General features: G+C 47.8%; 1 protein-coding gene and 1 long non-coding RNA gene across 3 annotated transcripts in view; one reads left to right on the forward strand and one right to left on the reverse strand.

Annotated features, from left to right (window-relative positions):
* Positions 1-343: 343 nt before the first annotated feature.
* On the reverse strand, positions 344-2,812 carry LOC132252159 (uncharacterized). The gene is made up of 2 exons (XR_009463978.1): positions 2,198-2,812; positions 344-1,160 (listed from the first exon to the last, which is right to left on the reverse strand). It is a non-coding gene; the product is annotated as an uncharacterized LOC132252159 (long non-coding RNA).
* A 162-nt stretch (positions 2,813-2,974) lies between these two features.
* EFNB1 (ephrin B1) overlaps positions 2,975-26,150 on the forward strand; it is a 101,193-nt gene continuing 78,017 nt past the window's right edge. The window contains exon 1 of one of the 2 annotated variants that reach the window (XM_059732768.1): positions 2,975-3,358. In XM_059732768.1, coding sequence (XP_059588751.1) covers positions 3,228-3,358 — 131 coding nt within the window. In that variant the 5' untranslated portion in view covers positions 2,975-3,227. The remainder of the gene's footprint in view (positions 3,359-26,150) is intronic. The other variant, XM_014607219.3, reaches the window with a different exon arrangement.

The following is a 26,150-nucleotide window of genomic DNA, read 5'->3' on the forward strand; positions in this document are numbered from 1 at the left end:
ACACATGGCAGCTGGTGCTTGGGTGCTGCTCGGGGGGGCAGAGGGTTGCAGACCTGGGTCCCTGGCCCTGTAGCCCTGGCAGCTGGGGGCCCCCTCTGCCAGGGCTGGGAAGGCTGGGTGGAGAGGGGTGGCTGTGGAATGTGTGGCACTGGCAGGGCCAGGGGTTGTGGGTCAGGAGTGAGGGGCAATGGCACAGGCAGAGCACCAGCATATCAGGGCTGCTCAACACCTCAAGGCAGTGGCAGACCACAGCTGCAGCTGGACCTATGTCCTGGTGAGAGAAGAGGGCAGGGGGAGCTCTGATTTTTTCCATGATAAAACCCCCAAAAATCAAATGCCAAAATTATTAGAATTTATTTTATTATAGTGATTGAGGCACTGGTAGGCTTCTAATTTGCTTTAAAATTATAAATATATCAATAAAACATTACATTCAACTGATACCCATGTATTTTGCAGAAAAATGTGGATATTGGGTTTTTAAATCAGAGTGCGTGTGTGTTTAATCAGAGAATTTGCAATTTTTAAACAGAAAACTAGGATCCCTGGTAATAAGGTAGCATCCTAGCTTTATTGTAGCATCCAATGCATACATTGTGGAACACACTGGACAAGGGATACAAGATGTGAAATCCTGTGGCAGCTGTGCAGTAACTGTAACTTTTATATTTCTAGTCACTGGCTTTTTTTTTCCATGCATCTTTTCTGTGGTATTAGTTCATTTAGAAAAGATTCAGGTTCTGTTTATTCTTTCTCCATTGTTCTCTCTTTCGTACCTGGGAGGTATGAAAACAGCACTCTGTGTGGCTAAAAATTCCTTTGCTACTTATTTTCCACCTGAAGTGTCATCCCTGTGACTTTCCAGGGCAACCAACTGTGATATCATACAGAGAGATTAGTGTTCATAAATACTTAGTACTAGTTTCCATAGGTGTATCATGCAGGTCAGGAGAAGTGGCAATTGCCAGCCATTCCCCACTGCTCAGAAAGGGGATATTCACATGGAAGAGTACAAAAACAGGTAGCCTGTACCTGCTAGAGGTAAGCTATTTCCTGACAGGAAGGACTAAAGGGGTTATTAAGGTTGTTGAGACTTGCCTGATAAAATCTCTTGTAAATGTCTCTCTCTCTTCGTCTTGATGTTGTGCTTAATTTTCTGACTAGAAGAAATGATGGAAGACACAAGAGGGAAGTCACTGATGCTGTAATGCAATTTTCAATTCCCCAGCCAACTTACTTAGAATAATTACTTTTGTTGCAATATAACTCACTGTGGTAAGTTATAAATCCTCCCACCTAAAAAGAAAATAATTCATTCTTTCTTCTTTTTTTTAAGCTTCCTTCTTCTCTTTTGTATTAAGGTGTCATTTAAAAATGGTAAATGGACTTATTAATTTAAGCCAAATCTACAATGCTAACTTGCATTCAGAATAATAACTACTCCTAGTACACCTACCAGGACCGAATGGGGGCAACCCAAGCACCAGATAGAAACGGTGCTGCTGTACATCTCCCTGTGCTTGAAGAGATGCAGACTGTTTTCTGAAGTTTACTGATATACTTGCTTCCATTTTTTAATAAATGCAAATACCAAAGGATCTCAAGCCAACTTACTCCCACCTTTGAGTGACTGAAGTATGAGGTGCTCAAGTAGAACAGTATAACTGGCTTTGTGCATCACTTCAGCAGCCAAACAAACAAGACTCAGAAGTGTTGCTTTGACCCCCCCAAAACCGATGTTAATTCTTTTCCTCACCAAAACAAAACTAAATTCATTTGGAGCCATGCCTGGTGTTTGTCTAAATCTAAATATTTTATGTTCATGTGGGTTTGGTTTTTTGTTTTATCCTTTCAAATGTGCTAGCTGTAGCTGAGCCTCAAAACAGCATTTGAAAACAAAGAGGAATGTTTCTTTTTCAGAACATTAAAACAAAAATGCTCCCATTTCCCCCCAGGTTTCATTTAACCAGGCACTTTCCCTCTCCCCAGCTCCAGCCCTGCCTTGCAGGCCTTTGGCTGAAGAGCAAACAGCAGCAGTTCCTCGGGTCGGCTTCCCCGACACAGGCCGGGTGCGTCAGTGTTCACACACGAGCCATGTTTTAGGCAGATGTGGGGTGGGGGGAAATGAAAAAGAGCTGGAGAACTTTGCTTGTCACAGTTTTCTGAAGGAGAAAAAAGCGAGGGGAAGAAAGCTCACCCTCGCCTCCGGCTCTCCAGGGACCTTTCCCTTCTCCTAGGTGGAGATGGAGCTGGCTAGATTAGAAGAATACCTAATGGAGAAAATGCCCGGAGGACTCTTGTCTGCAGCCCAGGAGTTGATTTAGTGCTGACAGCTGCTCGTCTCTTCCACCGCGGGGCTGCAGCAGCTCCAGGGAGCGGAGCCCGCACAAGCCTGAAGCCCCCCAGCAGCTTCGTGCCCTGCGCGGGGAGCGGGACACGGGAGGACGGCTCGGTCCCGGGGCCGCCCCACTGGCGGAGCAGGCAGCCGGCAGGGGGAGATCTTGGTCCGCGTTTGAGGGCTGCAGCTGCCAGCCTCAGTCGCGGCTCCGTGCGGGGAGCCCGGGAGGGGACGAGACGCGAGGGGAGAAGACAGCAACGCTGCGCCGGAGCCGCCGAGACCAACACGGCGCTGGGATGCGACTAGCCCCCGGGGCCGGGTCACGCGTGGGAGCCCGGGCTGCGGATCCACGAGCAACGCGGGGCTGAGCGTCCGTGAAGGGGAACCCGAACTGGGCTACCCCAGGGCAGAGCAGGGTGTGGCTGGCACACGCCCCCACCCCCGCGGAGCCCCGGAACCAGCGGAGAAGACTCCCGCGCGCCTCCCTTTAAGAGAGCGGAGGCCCCGCCCCTCCTGGTCAGGGGGCGGGGTGAGAGCGAAGGCCCCCGGCGCGCGGCGCGAGGATTGGCTGGCGTGGTGGGGCTGTCCGTGTCGCTGCCTGCGCCGGGGAGTAGAGCGCGCGGCGGGGCGGGCGGCGGCGCTGTACGAGCCGGCGGCCGGCGGGGACGGGACAAGGCAGGACAGGCTGAGCCGCGCCGAGCCGAGCCGCGCCGCCGCCGCGGACGGACGGACGGACGGGACGGGACGGAGCGAGTGGAGTTACCGGGCGGGGCCGGGCGTGCGTGGGAGCGCGGCGCCGGGCGGCCGCGATGTGCGGGGCGGGAGCGGCGACGGGCGCCTGAAGCCGGGGCCGCCGCGGGATCCAGGCGCCCCGGCCCCGGGAGGGACGATGGCCCGGCCGGACGGGCGCGCCGGCCTGCGCCGCGGGCTGCTGGGCGTGCTGCTCGCGCTGTGCCGCCTCGCCGCGCCGCTGCTGGCCAAGAACCTGGAACCGGTGTCGTGGAGCTCCGCCAACCCCAAGTACGTGCGCGCCCGTCCGCCCGCGTCCCCCCCGCCCCTGCCCCTGCCGCCGGGGGAGACCCCCGCCGCCGTGCCCCGTGCCCCGTCAGGCTCCCCGGCGCAGCGGGGTCCCTTCTCCCTCTTCAGCAGGCTCAGCAGAGGGGTTTGGGGAAGGTGCCGGCTCGCCCCACTCCCCAGTTCGGGCACCTCTCGGGCGCACGGCCTCGCGGGTCCTGCTCCCGGGCAAGCGCTCAGGGGACGGAGAGAGCGAGATCCTCGCCCCGGGGGGACCCCGCGTTTTGTGTTCTCCGGTGAGAGAGAGCCCCCCCTCTTTCTGGCGGGGACCCTGTTTGCAGAAGTGCTGGTGGACGCCAGCCCCGCTCCAGGCTCGCAGGGTTTCTCCTTTTGGACGTGCGAGAGGATCCCCGGAGAAGCGCCGGACTTGGCTCTGCCTGGCCGTGGGGTTTGGGGTTGAGCAGGGGCTCCTGTGCTGCTGGCTTCTCCCGTCAGAGCGCTCTTCGGATATTTTTCTTCTCTTGTTTAAGAAGAGGCTGCCGCAAGCGTTCGTTTTCTGCCGGGATTGTATAGATGGGTCTAGGATTGCCAGCAGATGGCTTTCCCTTCGCGGGTCCTGTGCAAACTTGGTCTAGAGGCCAAGAGAACTAGGGGTTCGTATATCGATCGAAACCTCATCGGATCCATGGCGGTTTGGTGCCAAGAACCACATCCCTTTTGTGCAAAAGAATTGGGTGAAAACTTTGCCCTTCATCTCTGTCTCTCTCTCTCTTTTTTTTTTTTTTTTAATTTTTCTTTTAAAAGCTGGCAACTTTGAACACATTGATGCATTCCTAGATTTCCTCGGCATCAACCAAGTTATTTGCAGCCTCCAGGTTAACAAGACTTCAGTTTTATTGAAAGCAGGGTTTCTGGTGATATCTTTATTAGATCACCTAAAAGTGATCTATGCTTTCTTACCTCTGGCTTTAGCTCTGCACACACTGCCTCCCGGTTGTGCTAGAAGTTGATTGACAGGCCCACTCCCCGCTTTTTTTCTCTTTCCCCCCTCCAGTTATTAAGCGCTTGCTAATAAATTTTGACCAATGGGCAAATATTAAAAACTAAACCCTGGCTTCTATCATTTACCTGAAATCTGCAAGCTGGAGCCAGGGAGACCATTCTGGCTGCATTTCACATTTCCATCCACTCCAGGAGCCAGTATCGAGAAGTATAAACTGGCTTCACAAGAGAAGATCGTAAACTTTGGTGCTAACCTTTATTAAATAATGCCTCTGTCTGGCACCTACTAGTACATATTTCTTTAGGTGATCTAGGGGCACACAGGCATGATAAACATGTTAGACATAGTTGTTCAAAATCTTATTCTCTATTCTGTAATAAAATACCAGATACACTCATCTACCTGCCAGAGTGGGGCAGGTCCCCAGAATGCCCTTGCTTTTAAAAAAGGCTTGGAAAATATTGTTTTCTTAGTCAAAGCAGGTGCTTTCTTGGTTCCTGCAGTATTTGCTGTTGCCTGTTTTGGCTTTACTTAATGTAAACTGAGAGGCGCTTTTGTATCTGGTTCTGTGCATGCCTTTGTTTGGAGGCATTTGTTGTTCAAGACCTAACCGGAGCCTGCTTTCTCTTTTTGTAAACTGTTTTTTGTAAATTGTTTTTAGTTTACCTTTAAGGCACTCCAAAGCTGCTAGGCCTGGGCAACCTTAAGCCCAAGGCTCTTGTTGCCCTACCAATTCAACACTGGGATACTGGGATCTGGAATGGCTGTGTGACAAAGTCTGTGTGTGTAAGGTTCCTGGGAGGAAGGAATCTCTCTTGCATTAATACGCTTTTGAACAGAGAAGTGAGTCTTTGCCTCTGCACCCCCAGTTCCTGAAACCTAATAGCACTGATTCTGTTACCAGCAAAGCTTTTGAAACAATCAGAATTTAAACAACGCTTATCTTCAGACTAGGGCGACAAGGAAAGATTTAAATGCTTCCATCAAGCCCTGCTTTATATATGTGATGGGATTCCAGCACTCGTTCCTTTTCCCTCCAGCCCCTCTGGTAACGTGGCATTTACAGCTTCACTTAGAATAAATTCAGTAGAGTCCCAGAACAGCTGTGTCTTAGCTTAAAAATATTAACAATGAAAGTCACTTTTCCAACATGGCTGTAGTAGAAAGCAGCTAAAAGCTTAAAGATGTCTAAATGCCTGACTTGGGTACTAATGACCTGTAGATGTTTTGGGACTGATTATATCAGGATGTTTTTGGTAGCAGTCTTGCTGAGCTTTATCTTGTAAATCACAGGCTGTTTGTTTATCTTATCCCCTTCTCTTCTCAGTTAAAAATAACCTGCCTTTAATCTTGATAACTTTCTTTCCATATCCCTTAAAAATCAACTGGGTTTTATAGCTTTTGGAGAGGGGGTTTAGGAGAGGGAAAAGAAAATGAAGTAATTTGAACCAGTTGGTCAGTCTTTACAATTGGAGGTTGACACTTAAACACCAATTTATCTTTCAAAAGAAAAAGCTTATCACCCTGAGAACGTGTATGAGAACTCTTTGAGTTCTGATTCACTGCAATTAGAAAGACTTGGCAAAGAACTATTTTGGCTGTCAAAATCCCAATAAATGATTTCACCTATTAGATTTCCCTCCCCCTTCTCCTTTTGAAGATGATTTTGTGGACCTGGAACACAAGGAATTTTCTCCCCCTTTAAGAAGTGACCTGCGTTTGTAAATCTATCACAGGCTTTGAGGGGGAATAAAAGTAAATTGGTTCCAGAGACCACCTCGGGTTTTTTTTGGTTTTTTTTTTTAAGAGGATAGAAATTGCCTTTAATTGATTGCATTAGCTTGGGAAATCAGAGATAGATGGCATATATTGAGCAGGACAGATGAGATGTCGTTTGCTTAGCCTTGAGAGTTTGGCCTTCTAGTAGGGAAAGAGGACATTTTCCTTCCATACGTGGCAAGTCTTATCTTCATGGGTTAGCTGACACCTCTGAGCACTATTGCTGGGACTTACCCACATCTGGGAAACATGCACTCTGATTAAGCCAGCCTGATTTATTCATTTTTTTTTAAGTGTTAAATTGTCAAGGCCTGGAAGGTTGGGAGGAGTCTGTAAAAATAATTATTCTGCTAGTTTGGGGTGTGATACTACTTAAATTTAATTATGGAAATTTTTCTGCATTCCTCCTCAAGGCAAGATGTGCCAGCAAATTTCCTAAGTGTTTAGCTGTTACAGGTTGCCCTGATATGGTGTGTTCCAGTATTTGCCTTGGAGCCCAGTGTTGTAGGTAGAGGCAAGCTAGAAGGCTCCGTTTCATTACGTGCAAAGAGCAAGGTGTTAGGTAGATTTGAGGAGGCATTTTCCAGTTCAGATTCCTATTTTCCTTTGTCTACAGAGGAATTGATGGATACCTGAAATAGCTAAACTCAGAGGACAGTGACTGTTCTCTAGCTGTCAGTTAATTTTGGAGCATGGTATCATTGGTCATACTTCAGGCTGCCAAGAGTCTGAATTTCAGAAGCAAAAGTTATAGAAGCTGCTGATACAGAACCTGTTCTTCGTTGTGTTTTGTATTCCTGTTCCTTGTTACTTTCCTGCCCTGTGGCTTAAGGGAACCAGCAGACCGTTGACTACCTGGTATCAGCAGAATTTTCCTTTTGGGTCGCTGAAGTGCAGGCTGTGTGGGGTGGGGGGGGAGAGGCACAGTTCCATTGCCAGGCTTGTGTTACTAGTTAACAAGATGAATAGAACGTAATGTTTAAACAAATAAAAATTACTCACTCTTCCCCTGCCTGGCCCCCTCTCCCCCAAATTAACCTGCTGAAGCAGTGCCAACTAGATAGGAATTAAAGATTGGCTGGTTATCCGCTGGTGGTGAAAACCTTGAAACGAACAAGGAATGTCTGCTGATGATAGCGTGCCCACTTAGAAAATACAAGCTGTTTGGTTTTTTGTTTTTACTAGTTAAGGGTAGACTGGGTTTTAGGGGTACTTCTAGAGCCTGTAGTGCTAGGCAGGGGATGTAAGCATCTTTTGTGTACAGTATTGCAGTAATGCTTCTGGGTAGAAAGAAGCAGCGGAGACAAGGGAGTTTTGTCCATTTCTGTTCAGCCAGCTTTTGGCCCTTGTAGAATCTCCTCCCTCACCATTTTGTTTTTAATCCATTGGTTTATATGAAAGTCCTTGTTTTTAGACCTGGGCTTTTTAAGGGATGCCCAGCTAACTTTGAAACCCCTGTACCGCCTGCCTCTGGGGTTCAATTAAAAGTTGGAGCCTACTGATTTCCAATCAAAACACTTCGATTGTTTTTTCCTCTCATGTCTTAATGCTTTTGCTTCAGATTCTTGCAGACTGGGCTGAATTAGACTTGTCCCTTCTTCACAATGTGTAGTTCCTGCTAGTAAATGCAGTTGAATAAGCAAGCTCAAAAAGTGGGTTGAAACCCATTTAAAAAGTAGGTTGAAACCCATGGAGTACAAAAAGCTCCACCACATATTGCTAAAAACTCTTTGAAATATGTTTTTGGGTTTCTTTTGTTGCATTGGGATTATTTTTTCTGCATAAACGCATTAAAAAATCTCTTCTCCCAAATGTTTTACGTTTTTATAAATGTCCTCTGTTTTTTGCACTTTTTGGAAGCTAAAAACTGCCGTCTTTCCTTATCAGTCCCTTACCCAATTGCACTCAAGTGTGCTGAGATTTAATAGTTGTTTTTAGAATAAAGAACATTAAAGCTTTTAAAAATAACATCATTAGGTGGAATTTTCCAACAGATACAAGGAAAAAATGTACTTCAGCCCACTGGGCTGTGATATTGTTGCTTTAAATGATGTAAATATTTTTCTGTCTTTTTCTTCTCCTGGCAGCCTGCTTGTTTTCAAATAAAACCTGAATTTATACCTTTATCTTTGTCACACTAGCAGGTTTTTGATTGTTCTGTGGGGAGAGAAGTAGCTTTGATTGTCATTTTGGTATTAAAGGGATACCGTCACGTAAAATATCAGATATAAAGAACTTCTTCCCTTACAAATGTTAAAAATGCCTTTGCCTTTTAAAATCTAACATTTCAACATGTAATTTGCTTTCCACTGTGCCAGATATATTGCTTTGTCTGTGCTGAGGGACTGCAGAAAATAAAAATACCATAGTTTGTGCTGCTTTTGTTCCTAGATGGTTTCATTTTTGCCCTTTGATCTAATACAGCATTGCTATATTTGTGTTGTAAAGAATGCCAGGGAAGGTAGTATGTTTAACAATACCTTGGAAAACCTTGTCCTGGTTTTGAGCTTAGAATTTGCACCAAACCTACGTTTTGGACAAATTCAGGCTGAACAGCGTGCCTTTAAGCGAGCTTTACATTGGAAGTGTGCAGAGCTACTTTACAGAGGTCTCAATGAACCAATATGGTTTTAATTTTATCCCATCTTGTCTGAAGGGGGCTCTTTGAAAACTGCTTTCGGTGGGGGTGTGTGTATGGAATTGAAGTGTGGTTTCAATGATCTAATCAGACCTTTTGCTACTTAGCAGTTAGAGTTTTTGGTTGTTGGTTGGGCGTACTATAGTTAAGCAACATGGAGTTTTGCAAAAGTTCTGACTAAATCTCTTCTTAAATCCCTCGGCTGTAATCTTGGAGAAATATTGACCCCGGTGGGCTTCTGTGTCGAATGTTAAAAGGAAGCATTCCTAATAAAATATGGTTTGGAAAATTCATTTCAGAATGGAATTTGGCTCTCCAGAAAGCATTTTAATAAGGAGGAGAGGGAAATGGGACACATCATCCACGTAGCTTTTAAGAATTGGTCATTTCCAACTAAACATCTCGACCTCGCTTACTTGTTAGCTCTTGTTTGCAAGGGAAATGACTCTCTGAAAAGCCAAAAACAAAAAATATTAAAAGAAACTTGGTGCGGAGAAAAGCCAAAATCCTTTGCGGGCTCCTTATTCTCTGTTTTTAATGACATTGTAGTGTTCTATTGAATTCTTACGCATCGGTATCTGCTGGTCCTGTTTTTAATGCCTTTTATGAGGGACAGAGTGCTTGCGGGAAAACTGCTTTTCTTGGGAGTAGCTGGCCTGGAGCTCTGCTTCAGTGGCTAACACTTGTCTGCGCAGATGTAATTTAATTACCGTACTGGTGGGTGTAGGAGGCGCTTCACAGTATAAGAAGTTGAGAAATACTGAAAATGTGCTGATTATTTTCAATTAAAAACACATTTGGCTCGTAAGACCCTTGGACAGCAAATCTCATATATGGGAACGATTCTGCTGTAGTTGTCGGGCGTTATCTACCAGTGTTTCTTCCTAAGCTGGGTTTGGGATATCCAGATGGCAGTGTAACTGATCTTATAGGCATGCATGCACCTTTGACTGGTATATTTGAAAGGCTTTCCTTAATCTCCAAAGACTGGTTTGGATTAAGCAGGGCTGGGTAGTCTGAACACTGTTTCATGTTTCCCTCTGGAATGAAGGAGCCTTTCCCAATGGTGCCAGGAGGTTGAGGGCACTTCAGAGCATTGCATGCTTCAGTTCGACTAATTCAGCCATAACCGGGGGAGTCCTTATCCCTGGATGATTTTCAGCATAGCACTAGATCACAGGGTTTTGTAGGGTTATTGGAAATACATTGTTCAGGGTGGCTTGCTTTGCCTTTTTAATTGCAAGTGGGATCCTGCAATTTCCCCCCTAGAATAATACCGGCCTGTTTGTTACCTTGTTACTTTGTAATGCTAGGCAGACTTGTGGCTCCATTTGTTCACTGTGGCCAGTTCTGAGGTCTGGTGAGTTTGGCATGTGTTACATTTGTTGCCGAGAAAAGAAGCCATTTTTTATTATTTTATTTTTTCACCAGTTGGGGGCAGGGGAGAGGGGGAAGCCAGGTCCTCAGTGCTCCTACCCTTCTCGCTGGCTTTGCCTGAAGGAGGGGAGCTTGCTGCATGTCTGTAGGGAAGGAGCCTTCTATTGACTCAAAAAATAAATAAAAGTAACTGAATTTGAAGCCGCGACTAATGCAGTAGCTGGGTAAATACCACTGGATTCTATAAAACAGATTTAACTGCTTCCTTTAAAAAAAAGAAAAAAAAAAGCCATGATGGGGTGGCTGATTGTAAAAGGAGCCGCAGTTCACAGAACAAAACAGCTGCTAACGTTCCTTAGAACGGTGTCAGGAATCACGACAGAATCGGGCTTTTGTTTCTGTGGGGGGACAGTCCTGCTGCTGTTAAACTTTTAATGTTTGAAATAAGGGTCAGGTTTTCTTGCTTGATCTGAAGGAATCACAACAGCCTCACCGTAGCCTGGGTGCTTTACAGCCCTGTGGGTAACATGCAGGGGTTTAGATACGTTTAGCAAGGAGAGGATGAACTCTGCCATAGATGAGCAGAGAGCAACAGATGCAGGGGTGTGGATGCTAGTGAATGTTGCCTGGGCCTGTTCCAGTAAGGTGACTGACTGTGTGCAGGAGATGATGCCATGCCGTCTGTGTTAGTCATGAAGACTGTGGATTGCACTTCAGACCAGGTCTAATTGGTGCTCTCTGCCCTTCTACAGGGCAGATATTGAATGGATGGTAGGAAGTCCCTTAAGTCTTGAATTATTTAACTGGGAGAGCACTGCTTCTCTGGGATTTCCAGATCTGAAATGTGGGGTGTTGTCCCACTGCTGCCTTGATAGCTTTCCTAGCTGCTGGTTGGCAGCAGGGCAGCCCCCTCTATCAGAGCAATTGTGGTAGTGCCGTGCCGCCTGGAAGCCGATCTGCCTGAGGAGTGCAGTGGGAAAACATCTTGTACAGATCAGTAGCACGTGCTACTTGGAGTCTGGCAGCTGAAACAGGGTGGGGAGCAGCAAAGCTGAAATCGACTCTGTGTCTAATTAATGATTCCTTGTATTGGAGGAAACCGGGAGGAAGGCTCCTGGGTTTGTAGCCATCACAGTGTCACATTTGGGCAAGGATGCAGTGAAGTGGTTGGGCTTTTATTGTACTTGTCTTGTTTCTTCTAGAAAATGCTCAAATCCTTATGCTTTTCCCCCTCCCCCGGCTTTGCCTTGGAGCTCTCTCAAACATCTTGTCTGTACCTTTTGCTTGCAAAACAAGCACGGTTGCAGGGGGGAGGGGGTGCATCTAAGTAGTTGCAACTTGCTGTGCACAGGGTAGCTCCAAGAGGGTGATCCTTTCCTTTGCCCCATTTAGCTCTCTAGGAAGCTGTTCCCATCAATGGCTGTGTTCTCTGAAGCTTGGGCACTTGCACGCTTTGAGCGTCGGAGAGTAAGAGATCCACCACCTCAGGTGGAAGGCCCTGTGTTTTGCTTCTCAGCCAGCCGTAAAGGCTGTTTGTACTTTAGCTAGCACCACTGCAGACCTCTTCTGTAGACCTGCTCTGAACTGAACAAGATGTCAGTGAGCCTCTCTCCTAGTTCTGCTAGCTTTGCCCTAGCACCATATGGCTCTGTTGGTGGCAAGAGCTAGTTATAGACCAAATGTATACTTTTTGTATAAAGGTCCCAGCTGAGATTCAGGTCCTTCTGTGTTGACCAAACCCTTGGTAAGAGTCTGCCCTGAAGATCATGATGTATAATGCCAGACAAAGGTGGGGAGAAGGCAGGGGTGCATACCTGTTTATGGGGAACTTGGGCAGAGACTAAGGCCTAGATCTTCAAAGGCACAAAACTTCCATTGAAACAAGCAAGTGCTGGTTCCTTTGCTGTGCTAGTGAAGTACTCTGGAGTCTGAGTTGTGTGCCTTTAATGATCTGGGCCTGAAGGACTTGCCCTGTATCCTGCAAAGTCTCCTCTGACTGTTCAGAAAAGGACCCTGATGTTCTGAGCTGCCATCTGGTGCCTCAGTTGCAAAGATGCCCCCTTGTAGAAAGGCTGCAGGTGAAGAGTGGAGAGGGTGGTAGGAAGGGGTTGGCTTCTGCTAGCAGTGACTGCAGAACTGTTCTCCAGAGCTGGCTACCAAGTTGTTCAGGTGACCCAGTGGCAAGGTTAGCAAAGGCCCTGGAGCCAAGCAGCTGCACTTAAAATAAATAAATAAATAAATAATGCCAGCCATTTTTAACCCTGACTTCTCTGTTCTTCAGTAACCTTGCCTGGCTACAGCTTATCCTTCACTGGTTGTTTGCCTTCTCTCTCCCATTTCTTTAGCAGTCCTAAGCAGCTTTTGTCACAGGGTCACTTGCTGCAGGTATCTGCCAAAGTGCTGTCTGAACTATCTTGAGGAAATATTTATCTGGACCTGAATAACTTGCTGCATGGACCAGGAGGATGGAAAGCTACCAGAGAGCTGCAAGCTCATAGCCTGGGCAGATAAACCTGTTTCAGGGGAAAGTGTAACACACTGGGTTTCTGGCTGTGATGCTCGTTAGCAGAATCCTCTTGCCCCTTGTCTGCTCTGAACAGCGAGTCTGCCCCTGGCTGTGCGTGCACAGTGCATCCCTGGCTACCAAATTACTGATTTGTTCCCCTTCTGCAGTAAAACATGGGGACGGGGAGCACTGCCATATTTGTCTGCCTCATTTGAAAGGAAAAGGACAAAGGGAGAGCTGGAAATTACCCAAGTGCAATTCCAGGATGAGTCTGCCACTGTTGTAACTCCGTAGTTTGCCTGAGCGCTTAGGGAGCCACTTGACAAAGCTCAGGCTGGATTTGCGATACTGTCATGTCAGCATGGCTGCCGCTGACGACAATCCCTATAAAGCATTAGCGTGCGGTGCGGAGGTTAGGAAGGGTGTCAAAGCACCTGCTCCAGGACTGTTATTGCAAGTGAAATGAATTAGCCCATTTTATTCTTCCTGAATTCCCAGAGCAGAGCTTCAGCTTTGCGAGCGATCTGGTGGCTTGCAAAACTTCCACGTAAGCAAACATCCTGGAGGAGATTCGGGATCCTGCACAAGCCATGCAGCAAACTTCTTCATTCTTTTTGTACTTGCTGCACGCCTGTGTTTTGGAATAGCCAGATGTAAAAGCGGATGCAGGCAGAGGGTCCAGTGATGTTTAATCTCATGTGCTTCAGCTGCATTTCCTGCTGAGCTTCTGGGTTGATGTTTGCTGCTCCAGGTATTGGGGAACAAACTGCTGTCTCAACCTATTCAAGGGATGTATTGAGTCCCTGAGGGGCAGCTCTCCTCCCAGTGGCTGAGGCCTGGGTGCAGGGACTTGGTGTCCTGTGTAAATTGGGCCATATAGATTCTGAAGCCTCTGCTGTGCTGTGGGTTCAGTAGTTTTAAATGTGCCGGTTTACAGCATGTTACCATTTGTAACAACCTGTATTGAAGAGTCTGGATGTGGGTTAGGTTTTTGGATTAATTTCTCTTGCCCCTACCCCAGACTGGAGCAGGTTTTTGCACCTGTCTCTTTCTAACATTGTGAGGCACCGAAGGATACAAATTGCATGAGATGCTCTGCAAGCCATTTGTGTGTCACCCTGAAGTAGATAGTTCATGGCGAACGCATTCTTCCTGAGCTGACTGGTGTCACCCCCTGGTGGCTGAGCATGTAAATCAGGGGAGCCCGGAAGAGACCGAATGAGAGAGAGGAGCGGATCCTTTGTGACCTGGAGTAGGTGAATGTGCCTTTTTTCTGGTATAAAGGACCCTACTCCTTTGGAGTGGCACAGAAGCCTCTGACTTCCCCTCTCATTGCTTTGCTGGTGCCAGAACATGACATGGTTGAGTTTTGCTTCCCATCGGTTTCTTTTCTTGTGCTGAGATTGTGACTGGAGTTTCCCTCTTCGCAGTTTGATCCAAACCTTAGGGAATGCGATCTGCACTGCTTGAGTTTCATTATGCAACAGCTTCTGGTTAGGTACTTGAGAGAAAGCAAAATGCGTCTTTGCTGCTTATCAGCTATAAATACACTTATGGCATTAATATTGATCACTGAATATTTACATATTTTACTTCTCATTAGAACTGGGAGATGTCTCTTTCTGTGGTTGTACATGCATTAGATGCGAGTGTAAGACTTGATGTTTCATTCCCTCTGCTATCAATTTTAATATTTTAATGGGCTTCTAAAGTGCGTTTGCATGTGCAGTCTACTGTGAGAGAGTAAATGACTTCCTGTTTAGAGGTGGTTAGGTGTGGGGACTCTACTCTCTCGCTTTTTGTAGTAGTGCTGCAAATCAGTGCTGAATTTAGCTTGAGAGCTGCACCAAGGGACCCTGCTATAAATGTTAGCTGTAATTCCTTTGTTTAGCCTTCATGTAGTAACTCAGTTGAACACAAGGGGGAGACCTATTGTTTTCCCCCACAGTCAACTTCAGGTTAGGAAAGGACTTTATAGGAAGGGGCAGTGCTAGAAGTGGTATTCATGAACATAGGATATAGAGAAAGATATTCTTCCTCTCCTTTCCCCCCATCCTAGGCAATATTTTGGCTGCAGTTTTGCAGAGGACTCTTGGGTATTAGGCATTCTTTAGCATTTTCAGAGAAACTGGAGGCCAGTGGGGCCCCTCTCTTAAGGGAGAGTGAAAGATGGTTTTGCATTGTGCAGGGGGAAATTCCCCTGGAAGCCAGGGGTGGGATTAAGGAGATACCCTGTCTGCAGCCGCAAGGACAGCATATGGAAAGGATCTGAGCGTAATATCCCGAGCTGCAGAACAGCTTTACTGAAGAGGCCACTTCAGCAGGGGACGCAGTGTGGTTAGTCCTCACTGCTGACACATCCCAGGCCTTCCTCAGACTTGAAAGAGCTTCAGTTCGCCTTTGAATCTGAGGATTTATAGCCCTTTTAGGCCTCTCCAATAAAAGCAAGGCTCCCTTCTCAGACAGAGCCCACCGTCTCCCTCCTCTGGGCTCATTATCCAGGGGATTTGTGTTGCTTTCTCTCTCGCTCTGTTGTTCGCTACTGCTAGTTTCTTCAGATGTGCAGCTGAGAACTTCAGCATATAAAAGCAGAGTCAGCATGAGCCTGGAGACCTGCAGATGGAACGATTGCTGCCAGAACGTGGCCCCCACCCTGTCACTGAGCACCCTTTCTGGAGGCCGGCGGCACGTTGCACAGCCCAGCTGAAGCTGCTGTGGAATCTAACAAAAGCAGCTACTCCAGAGCCATCCCTATGCAGAGACCCAGGGGTGCAGACAAAGCCCCCTCCACCCCAATTTTAGAAGGTTGTGTAATTAAGAGCCTCCTGCTTGGAGAAGAGTATGACTGAGATGGTTCCAGGCTTGTTTCTGCTCCATGTGGCCCTGGCAGGAGATGTTACGTCTCTAGCTAAGAGTGCCTCTCTCAAATAGCATATGCAACGTGAAAAGAGAATTCTCTCATCTTGTTCTTTCCCGTGACAAACCTGTGAGGCCAGTACTCTTCCATGCTGTCCATGAGGTGCCCCTTTATATTGCAGTGGAGTCGGGACTTGCCTATTGGTTGTGGACCCAGCAAGGACCCTGACATGGCACTTTTTGATGAACATACTGGTTCAGGCCAGCTCATTCACTATCACCTCCCAATCCTAGTATTAACAAAAATGATGATAAAGCATGTCCATCCATAGCACAGAGCTTTTCCTCTCGGCTCCTGCTGTTCTAACCATGTGCTGTCTCATCCTTGCCGTGTGCCATTGACTACAGATTGCAAGCTCTTTAGAGCAGAGACTGGCCTCTGTAGAGACCTCTGAAGCATCGTGCACACTTGGGGCGCTGTATGAATAATTAACATCCAGCTTCTAGCAAGCAGTGCAAAGCTGCTGTGGGAGTAAAGCTGCTCCAACCTCCTGGCAGCTCTGCTCTTGCTGGCACATTTGCTGTGCCACCAGGCATTCAGAGTCCATCCCCAGCTTGAGGCGATTAGTGGCCTGTTAGGTTGCTCCATGTACATCTTCCTTCATCCCTGGGTGCTGGGTTAGTCAGCCCTCTGCATCCCGGGTTCTTAGAGCTTGCTCCTGCTGTCTGAATTCCCAGGGTGTAAGACAAACCATACCCCTCGAGGTGCCTGCAAATCATTTTACCAGCCGCTTTTCCACTTGCCTTGTCTGTCCTCTTTAAATTTCATCCATTTGCTGAGTGTTTGTTTGTCTGGGTCGTGGTGGGCCGGCCTGCAGCCGCCCTCCCTCCTTCACACAGGCTGAGGAGCCTTCAGCTGCTCAGCACATGCTGCCAGATTTATTTGGTGCCTTGTCACCCCCTTCCCCCACCACCTCACAGATGCACACGTCCTTGCTCGCTGCCAGCTGAAGAATTCGGCAGCTTGAGTATTCTTGTCCCCACCTCCTGCTGGATAGAGCTGGTCCCTTGTGCCGTTTTGCCATGTTCCCGGTTCAAGAGGCATATTCTGGGGCCCTGGCCTTGCCAGCTTTGGTTCCTGCACAGCTCTCATCAGAGCAGCCTGTCTGCTTGGAGTTTCACAGTACAAGGCTGTCCGTTCACATCCCGCTCCAGGCTATCCCCCTTAACTGGCCCATGTGAAACTGTGCTGGCAGCATCTAGTGCTTGTTCCCTCTGTGGTGGATGCGTAGATGTCCAATCAGTTATGGACTGCAAGGAAAATCAGGGATGAATTAACCCCCCCACTTTCCACCCCTTGCTTGTCTCATGTTTTTGGCCATGTATCAGCTTCATGTAATAAAACGTCTGCAGCTCATTGTCTCTGTCTATTCCATGTTTCCTACATGGGGGGCTATGAGTCTGGCAAAGGGAGGGATGGCTCAGTGGACAGAGGGGGAAGGTTTAATGCTGGTTCTCCCTGGGGCAGCGTTGCTGCTTTGGGATTTGGCTGCTGTCTCGACCATGGCAGGCGCTGGAAGAGTGCAAAGCACTCAGCGTGTGTCTGTCGCTGTCTGCCTCATCTCTACACATGTAGGCACTTAAGCATCGGAGCCCTATAGATCATGTCTGTTTTATACATGCGTGTCAAGGCTCTAACTGTTTAAATAGAGGCTTAGGAAAGGGTCCAGAGAAACGACATAATAATTATTGTATTACAAATTGTTTCCTTTAATGGACCCTGTCGGATTCCTCAGTCTGTTAAATGCATTGTGCCCTCCCCCCAGCCCAAGTCCCTGCAATGCCGGACTTCCAGCAGGCTTTTTCCACTGCTTTAGGTTTCTGCTTAAGAACCAAAGCCCTTCGGAAAATTCCTTTGCTTAGGAGCCTTTGAGTCCTAATGCTGAGACAATCCATTGAGCGGGGAGAGGGCTTCTGGGTCTCATTAGCCTGGCACAAGCCTTAGCAGGACCCAGAGGGGACTGAAGGGCAGAGAGCAGGAGGTTACTGGCAAGAGGAGGTTCGTGGAGATGATGGTGGCTGGGTATTGGGGCAGTTTGTGGTCAGTGGAGCAGGACCCCCTTGTGCAGAAGCACATCCATGGGGTGGGAGACAGGCCCTTGGTGTGGCCAGGGGCTGGAACTTCCTCTGCAGCTCATCCAGTGTCACAGAGGAGACTGGTCCTTTCCTAAGGCCATCTCGGATGCAAGGAGGCTACCTAGGGCTGTCTCCTGCAGCAGCTCCTGGTACCACTTGCATGTGCTGGGGGCTCCTAGCTAATCTCACTCCTGAGTGAATAGTTTTGTCAGGTGGCATAGTCAGGGAACCAAAGGGCAGTGAGCTAGGAGCTGGGAACTTTCTGCCCTTCTCAGTGTCCTACAGTAACTAAAAGGCTCCAGGGAAGAGAGAGATGTTGTGGGCGTTCTTCCCTTTAGGCGCCTGTTTGCTGCATGGACTGCTTTGTTTGAGGTGGAATGTGGGGCATTTTGCTGTGTTCCTTGTCCTGGAAAGTAGTGAAAGAGGTTCTCCATCTGAGATGAAGCCTCATGGTTCTGCTGGGTGGATTCAGTGCTCCTGCCCTACTGTGTACCTTTCATAACTCTACCCCATGTGTCCTCTAAGACAGTGCTTCTCAATCTGATGTGGCGGACCGGCAATTTTTTTTCCAGTGGGCCAGGGACCGGTGCAGCAACTGCGTGTAACAGCGCTATACAAATGAGCGACCAGCTGTTTCTTTCTCTTTCCTCACCTCGCATGACGTGACGTCACCTGGAGTGTTGGAACGTACAAACTGTGGCGCTACGACATATCAGTGTTATGCTTCTGAAAATATATTTCTTTCTTTCCTGGCAACTTGCTGCGGACAGACGACCAGTGGCTCGTAGACCGGCACCGGTCTGCGGACCACCACTTTGAGAAGCACTGCTCTAGGATGTCTGATTATAACAGTCTCCCAGCATTGCAAACCTTCCTGGCCTGCCATTAAGGAGGACTGTTCACCCTTGGGTAGCAGGTTTGCCTTGAGTTTTAGGGTTGGAGGGGGCTGATGCTCGACTCCCCAGTGTAGGTGTTGCTATGGTTAGTCCCCCCTGGTGGGACGGTAACATGGGTCCTTCTATTCCAGGCCTCTCTCCAAGGGATACATTCTACTCCTGGATGGATCCTAGGCAGGATTTTGGCAGCCCTCACACCTATGGCTGTAGACTGTAAGGAGAGAAGTAGCGAGTGGTGGTGTGAATTTTTTCTTTGCCCCCAAAGAATAAACGTGTTGGAATTAGGCAGCAGGTTACGTTTCTTCAACACGGAGCAGCAAATATGTTTTAAATTTGGCAACAGACAGCAAAGAACGGGTGGGAGAAATTTTCCAGGTATTGCGTTACACTTTCCCCTAAAAGGGATCTGCTTCAGTGCCTGGGATTAAAGTGAAGCAAAGGAGAGGGAGGGGCTGGCTTGCAGCACAGCCAGGGGGTGGCAGCCTATGCAAGGCCTGGACATGGGGTTGCCCTCTGCTCCTGGCTGGAGAGTCCAGCTCTTGCCACAGCGGCCTCTGGGTGAGGGCACTGAAAGCCCCTTTGAAATTCTCCCTGGAAAATGAGGTGTCTTCAATAAGATAGCAGTCGCTTCCCTGGGATGGACTCCCAGTGTGCTGTAGCAGTGATGTTCTGGCAGCTGGCAAGAGAGCTCCCAAATTCCTTACCCAGCTCTAATGTGGACTCCCCAATAACTCCAGGCTAGTTGCTACCTCAGTGTGCTGTAGTTCCACCAAGGCAAAAAAGGGGGTTAAAGTGCATGTCTCCCTCCCATGGAGTGACAGGAACAGAGCTCCCATCTCTTTACACCTGGTCTTCAGCATGCAAGTTTTTTGTGGGGGAATTTCTCTCCTCTCTGGAGCCTGTTATGGTGGGATGCTGAATAGGGCCGGAAGCTCCCAGCTCCTGTGGGTCTGGTGGTGCAAGGAACAGGTAAATCTGGGTTGGGACAGGCTGAGCAACTTGCACAGCGTGGGCCTGGACTGACTAATGCTCTGTCTGCTTTGTATAGAGGTGCATCATGGGCTACAGCAGAGATTCATTGCAGGCTTCCTGCCTCTGGGTGCGATGGGAAACTTCCACCTCCCGTTGTCTCCTGGAGGATACCGCCCAGTTTCCCCGGCTTGCCTGATGCTGTGACTTACTCTAATCTTTGGCTCTGATGTATTTAATAAACGTTTCATGCAAGAGCGAACCTGGAATTCACTCCAAGTACAGACCTGGGGCTGGGCCAATTAGTCAATTATTTTAGAATAAGTAATAAAAAAAAAAAAGAGGGGGGAGAATTAAACCCTTGTCTACAGTGGGTGGGGCTGATCTGGCTAATGCATCAATGAGCAGTCTCTCTTCTGGGAACCACTAGAGCCAGAGTGTAATGAGGTTTGTGATGTTAACCATATTCCAAGCAAATCCCAGGCTATGAGGCTGGAAAGGCAGGGGTGCTTGGGTCAGGAGGGAGATGGCTGTTGAACTGTGGGGAGCCCCATAACAGAACTGCCCCATTTACTTACTTTAAACTTCAGCTTGAATAGTTACCTCACAGTGAATGAGTGGCCCCTGAGTTAGGGTATTGCTGCCTGCTTCTGAAGTGGATCATTTTGGGTGGGGTTTAACCTCTAAAAGCTCAGGCCTGGGTAGTAGCATCTGTTGTCTTATATTTTTGCTTCTTCCAGGACTGTTCTTGAAGCTGTGCTGGGGTGTGGACAGCTGGGTGTTGCATGCTCCTCTCCTTTCTCTGGAGCTCTACCCTTCAAGGGCTGCTTTTACTTCATTTGTCCATGGAGTCCAGAGATGGGATTTCTGCCTGGCAAGAGTGGGGCCTATGGGGTGATGGGCTGAGGGTGGTGGTGCTGGGGGCTTGCATGCATTTACACCAGTTCCTTGGACACTGTCGAAGGCAAGCAGGCTGCTTTGGCAGCAGGGCCCAACTGAGGTTATTGTATATGTCCTGTGATCCGCACCACCCTCTCAGGCAGACACACAAAGAGCTGCTTTCTCCGTGTGATCGGAGGCTGATGCAGCTGAGGGAAGGGCTGTTGTGGAAAGCTGGGCCTAGCTGGGTTAAAGTTTCAGGAAGCAGTTTGGAGGTGCTAAGAGCCGAAGGCGGCTGGAATTTCCCCTTCAGCTGTGTTTGTTTTTAAACTGGTATTATTCTTATTTCATATAAACTCTTTGGAGACACGTCCTGATGGTGTGTGCACCAGTGCATGTGCATCCAGAACAAAGTGCTCTTAGATAGCACTCTTCCCCTCTTCTGTTCTCCACCATTAGCAGTTTGTCGTCTATAACTAATTGCTGAAATAATTGGGGCAGCTACAACCTGTCAGGATAATTTTGCTAGGCCAAAGGTCAATGGAGGGAGAGTCAATCGTACAGCTGTGCCTTTCAAGCCCAGCGTTCTTATGCAGCAGTTTGGAGCCATCTAATCGCTGATTCCCCCTCTCCCCCTGTGCGTGTGGCCCCCAGCTTGCCCTCTGTGTGAAAGCCCTGGGTACTGGCTCCCGCTCCTAGATGGCTTTGCACCTCTTCTTCCCCTTGAGACTTGATCTTCCTTTCAGTTAAGGGGAAAAAATGTCTTAATGCAACACATCACCGGGGTAGAGGATAGTGGAGGCGGCAAGCAGGGTCTCTGGAGGAAGGATGTCAGCCCAGGCCCCTCGCTATAAATGGGAAATGCGTGCTCATTAGATGCTTCCTGATCGGTGAGCGGCTTTTGGATGGAATGTGCAAAACAGACCCATCTGCAGCCTCTGTTTCGGAGCGCTGTGTTGCTGTCTGTCAGGCCTGGGCAAGGGGAAAGAGGAGAGCAGGTTCTCCCCCACTGATGATCTTGGCAGCAAACGAGGTGCCCTTTCGTGTATAAGCTGACTAGCCATTCCTACCATTTCCCCCTTCCCCCATTTCTCCTTGACTGGCCAGGGAAGGGAAAGCTCTGCACCTTGGCTCCTGAGTACCTGCTGTTTCAGTGTTCCTGTGAATAATGATATGTTCTGCCATGTTCCCAACATGGCACCGCGCCTTGGAGTGCAGTCTGGCAAGTGTGACTTACTGCCCCCATACCTGGAGGCACACAGGTACTGACTTCTCCTTTCTGCTTGGATGGGCTGGTGGTTGGCTGGTCATGAATCGGACTGAGCTGCATTTCTTCCCTCTTCCAATGAAAGTCTAGATGAGGGGAGCAGGGCACTCATAGGAGACTGAAAATGCTGTGCAACAGGACTCTGCAGCAGTCGGGGTTAGTGGTTAAAGCCCAAGCAAAGTACTGTGGTGGGGACCAGTCTTTCTTAAAGAGGCAGTTTTGCTTTCAGAGGCTGCTGCTAAGTTTCCTCTTTATTGCATTTTGTCTCTGCCCAGCATTCTCGCTGGAGACGGGAGCCATTTCTCCAGTGTCCTTTGCTGTGGTGTTGGCTGGTGAAGCACGAACAGCCACGCTTAGGAAAGTCCTGCTGGGGCATGTGGGGAGAGCGTGGAAGATCCTTTCCCATATTTATACAGGAATCTCTGAGTCCTCTCTATCGCCCCAGGTGGCCCCACCCTTTGCAGGCAGATTCATGCTGCTTTTGCCAGTTTCATAATATCTAGGAGTGGCATGGACATGTCCCAAAACCATTTACTTCTGCCCCATTTGGGAGGAAAAGTCATTCTTGAAGTTAGGGACCTTATGTTAGCAGGGTCTGCTGCACCTTCAGTTATTTCCTCCATTCCATTCAGACTAAACCTGCCATGCCCAGAACCATCACTTGTGTACAGTGCTGTAGGGGCCAATCCAGATTAGGGGTTTAGTGTCCTGTTGCAACTAAAGAGTAAGCAGTTTGGGGGTCTTGGGGTGCTGAGGAGGAGCAAAGTATGGGAAAGATGTGAATCATTCATGTGCTCCACTGTCCTGTGTTTGTCTTAGCTGAGATCTAGTGGTCATGGGCTCCATTTTGCCCTCTGCTGCAGACTTATTTGCCTTTCCTTTCTTTCCCTCATTTTTGCTCCTGAGCAACATGGGTTTGGTTCTAGCTTGCTTCCTGCAGGCATGATGAGGGTTAATTTATGTTTGTTAAAACAAATGAGGTTTTTGGAGGAAAGGGTAGCTTGAGTAAAATATTAACAAGCTGCAGCTCTGGATCTTTGCACTGAACAGAGCAATTCCTCTTTTAACTCTGGTCCTGCTAACCTGCAAGCAAGCACTCCTTTCCTCTTCAAAAACCCCGTCTCTTCTCATGCCCACTGTACTTACCCTGTTTCTGAGATGCCCCCTGTTCACATGTGCTGCCAATTTTGGCATGGGCAGGGAAGACCTGAACCTTCTTAAGCCTTTACCGCCTCCTTTTGCAGAAGAAGAGGCTCACTTTCTTAGTTTATGAAAGATAAACAGATTTGTTGATAGTACAAATTATTTCCTTAGACAAGTATTAAGAGAGGGTGACAGATCCAAAAGGAAGGGGATAATTACTTCCAGATGCTCTCCTTCTTGTACAGAGTAGAGGCCCAGGATATTTTATGTTCCAAGACATTGCCAACTCTAGCAATCAAAAAGCATGAGTTGAGCTGAAGGAAATCTTGAGATTGGCTTAAAAATCATGATTTGAAATTTAATTTTGGGGATTCTTTTTTGATCTGAGGAACTTGTCTCTTTAGGGTGTACATTGGTTACATTTTCAAGCTTTTCCTCGCAACCACAAAGGCTGCTTAGGTGACCAGGGACAGCTGCGATTCTCACAACTACTTGGCTGGGGCATTTTGAAGAATATTGTAGGACTTGCCACGTGATTAAGAGTTGGCATGTTTCCACTGGGTGTTCTAAGCTGATTTGTGGAATCTGGATCAAAGTGTCCATGCTATATATACCCAATTCACCCTCCAGACCCTTCCCTTTGGGAAGTTTGAGCTGAGACATAAAGTTGCTTTGGCTTCTGGGCAGTCTCTTGTAGAAGGCATTAATTAGCAATGGCATCACTGGGTTCAAAATGCCAAATAATTTACACATCTGGCTAATGGGGCAAAAATGTTACTAGCACAGCATAACACAAGCACACCTCTGTGGGACATGGACTAAACAGCTGGCCCTATGCACTCACGTACTTTATGAATTGGTCAAAAGGGGGTAGCAGTTGTCCTTGAAAATTGGGCTTTGTTTTGATGCATTTGCCTTGATGTTGGTTCTTAAAATGTTTTACTGCTGACCTTTTAGCTAATTGTAGTTTTTCCACACTAAAGACACTGGTTGTGAGGTAATGATCCTTTATGTTCTTAGCTGCCTTAGCTGAGCTGATCTGTGCGCTGAAAACAGCTAGTTCATTTTTTCCGGGGCTCTTGGATATGGTCTTGTATTTGCATGTGATTTATCTATTTTGCTCTGTTGTTTCCCCATGTAAATTGCTCAGACATGCTCTCCAAATGAGACCCTAAAATCTCAATTCCCGTAACTTACTGCAACCCTATACTCCTGACCTTGGTTAATGCACCTTGACAATAGATATTGATGTAATTGTTTCCAGGGAATGTTCATGGAGAAATATCTGGCATGGTGATAAAGGTACAGGAAAAGAGAGAGGAGCTGAGTAGCATGTGCCCTGCTGCATACTGATGGATGTAGGTTTTACTTCTCTACAATTTTCCTAACCTTTAGCGCTGGGCAAAGCGCGATAGGAAGGAGAAAAGGAAATGTGAACAGAGAGAAATATATTAGTCTCCTGATTTCTGCAGTACTCCTGAAGGTGAGAGTTGAGTCACTTTGCTTTGTACAAGCTCAGCAGTTCCATATCATCCCTAGAGAATTACTGAAGTCACACAGGGAGAAATAATGCATGGGGTTAAAAATAGACAACAACAGGAAGGAACGACTGAAAAAGTTCTGTGCAAAGGGAAGTGGACAGAAGCCTGATAGAAGTTATATGGATTATACTGTACCCTCTGTGGCTTAGTTTGAATGCTTTAGACCCCAAATTAGAGCTATTTGCAATAGAAACATCTGAAATTGGGTTATAATGTGAAAGGAGAGAGACTCTGCAAGGCTTAGAAGATGAGTAGTGTAGAGAGCTGCTGTTTTTGTAGGACCTAGAGCAAAACAGCACTTGCTCCCTCTGTTGGCTGCAAATTGCTTGTTAAGGCTGAGTGCACTGCAGCTTGCTGGGATGTGGGTTATAAGAATCTACATGGGGAGAAATAGAGAACCTCATTAAATCCTAATTGTGTAGGGAGGGCAGGTGGGAAACACTTGGTTTGCCAAATGGAAAAGGAAAATTTGGCATAAAAAGAAATGTTCCAGCTTCTCCAGTGCTTTTACAACCGATGGGAAAGGAAGGGTTCAGATCAAATTAGGATCCATTTACGCATCTGGGTCTCTAAATGGAATTCACAGCCATGCCTGGACCTGTGAGATGGCCCTAAAAGTCTGTCGTAAAGCATGACATTGTCAGCTGCACCAGTGGTACAGCCGTTGCCTTGTTAGAAGTGAACTCACTGAGCTGTGCTGCATATTGCTGCAAAGTTAAAAAGAGTTGTGTGCAGCAGCTGCAAAGTGAGCCTTCCTGCTTCCCTGAGGCCAGTGGGGTAACTGGGAAGCAGCTTAGGTTCCTGCACTTTAGCCAAATGTAGCTGGGCCTCTTAGGGCAAAGGGGCACAGGACTGTGTCACTGTCAAAGCAAAGAGCATGGGCTGTGCGTAGGGATTTTGTAGGGTGGTGTAACAAGTGGCTCTGAGCAAGCTGCAGAGTGTTAATTCCAAAATCATTGCTGGAGGCTTTTGCTAAAGCTCATTAAAAGCATCTGTGGTTACCAGAGCCTGACCAGGAAAGCTAGCATGACACCAACGGGGAAGATTCTGTGTAGCAGCACGAACCTAGGACCCTGTGTCAGTAACAGAGCTAACATTGCCCTTCCACAGGCCAGCACTAAACAATGGGACCCCTGTGGGGACTGGGGAGGGAGGAGGAGAGGAGAAAAAGCTCAGAACTCTTGCTGGAGGGAAACCAAAAGTGATTCTGGCTTCATGATTGGTTTTTAAGCTCTACTCTTTATGTTCCATTTCTTTTAACTCTGGCGGCTTTTTTTGGCCATGTCTGCTGTGTAAGATGCCACAAATGCTTGAACAATGGTCCTGGAAGGTGGGGGTAGGGTGAGGAAGGAGATAAAAGAGGAAAAGTAAAATTAAAGCATGTCTGGAAATGCATTTTGATGTAAATGGGACTTTTTGATGGACTTGAGAGACACCAGCCAGAAAGGGTATTGGCCTGCTTTCAAATGTGGAGAACTCCCTGGGGATCTGTGCTGAGCCCTTGGCCCTTTCATTCCATCAGGAAAAGGGCGCTTTTTCTTCAATGCAACAGCGCTCCTCTGCTGGGTGCACCTAAGATTACCTAATGTTCCTCCCCATCTTTATAATCACCCGTGTCCTCCTTCAAGGGAGCCCCTCCCCACAGACAATGGAGGAACAGTAATTGGATTGGAGCCGCTCTTGCTCCCTCACAATGGAGGAGTCTTAAGAGTTGGGGCCCTCTCTCAGCTGAAACTGTGCAGGGCAAATCTGACAATCTGTTCTCCACCTCCCTGCCTTTCAGGAAGACTCCCTGGGCACTGACTTGG

Source organism: Alligator mississippiensis, chromosome 8, assembly GCF_030867095.1.
Source record: "Alligator mississippiensis isolate rAllMis1 chromosome 8, rAllMis1, whole genome shotgun sequence".
In the NCBI taxonomy this organism is placed as follows: Eukaryota; Metazoa; Chordata; order Crocodylia; family Alligatoridae; genus Alligator; species Alligator mississippiensis.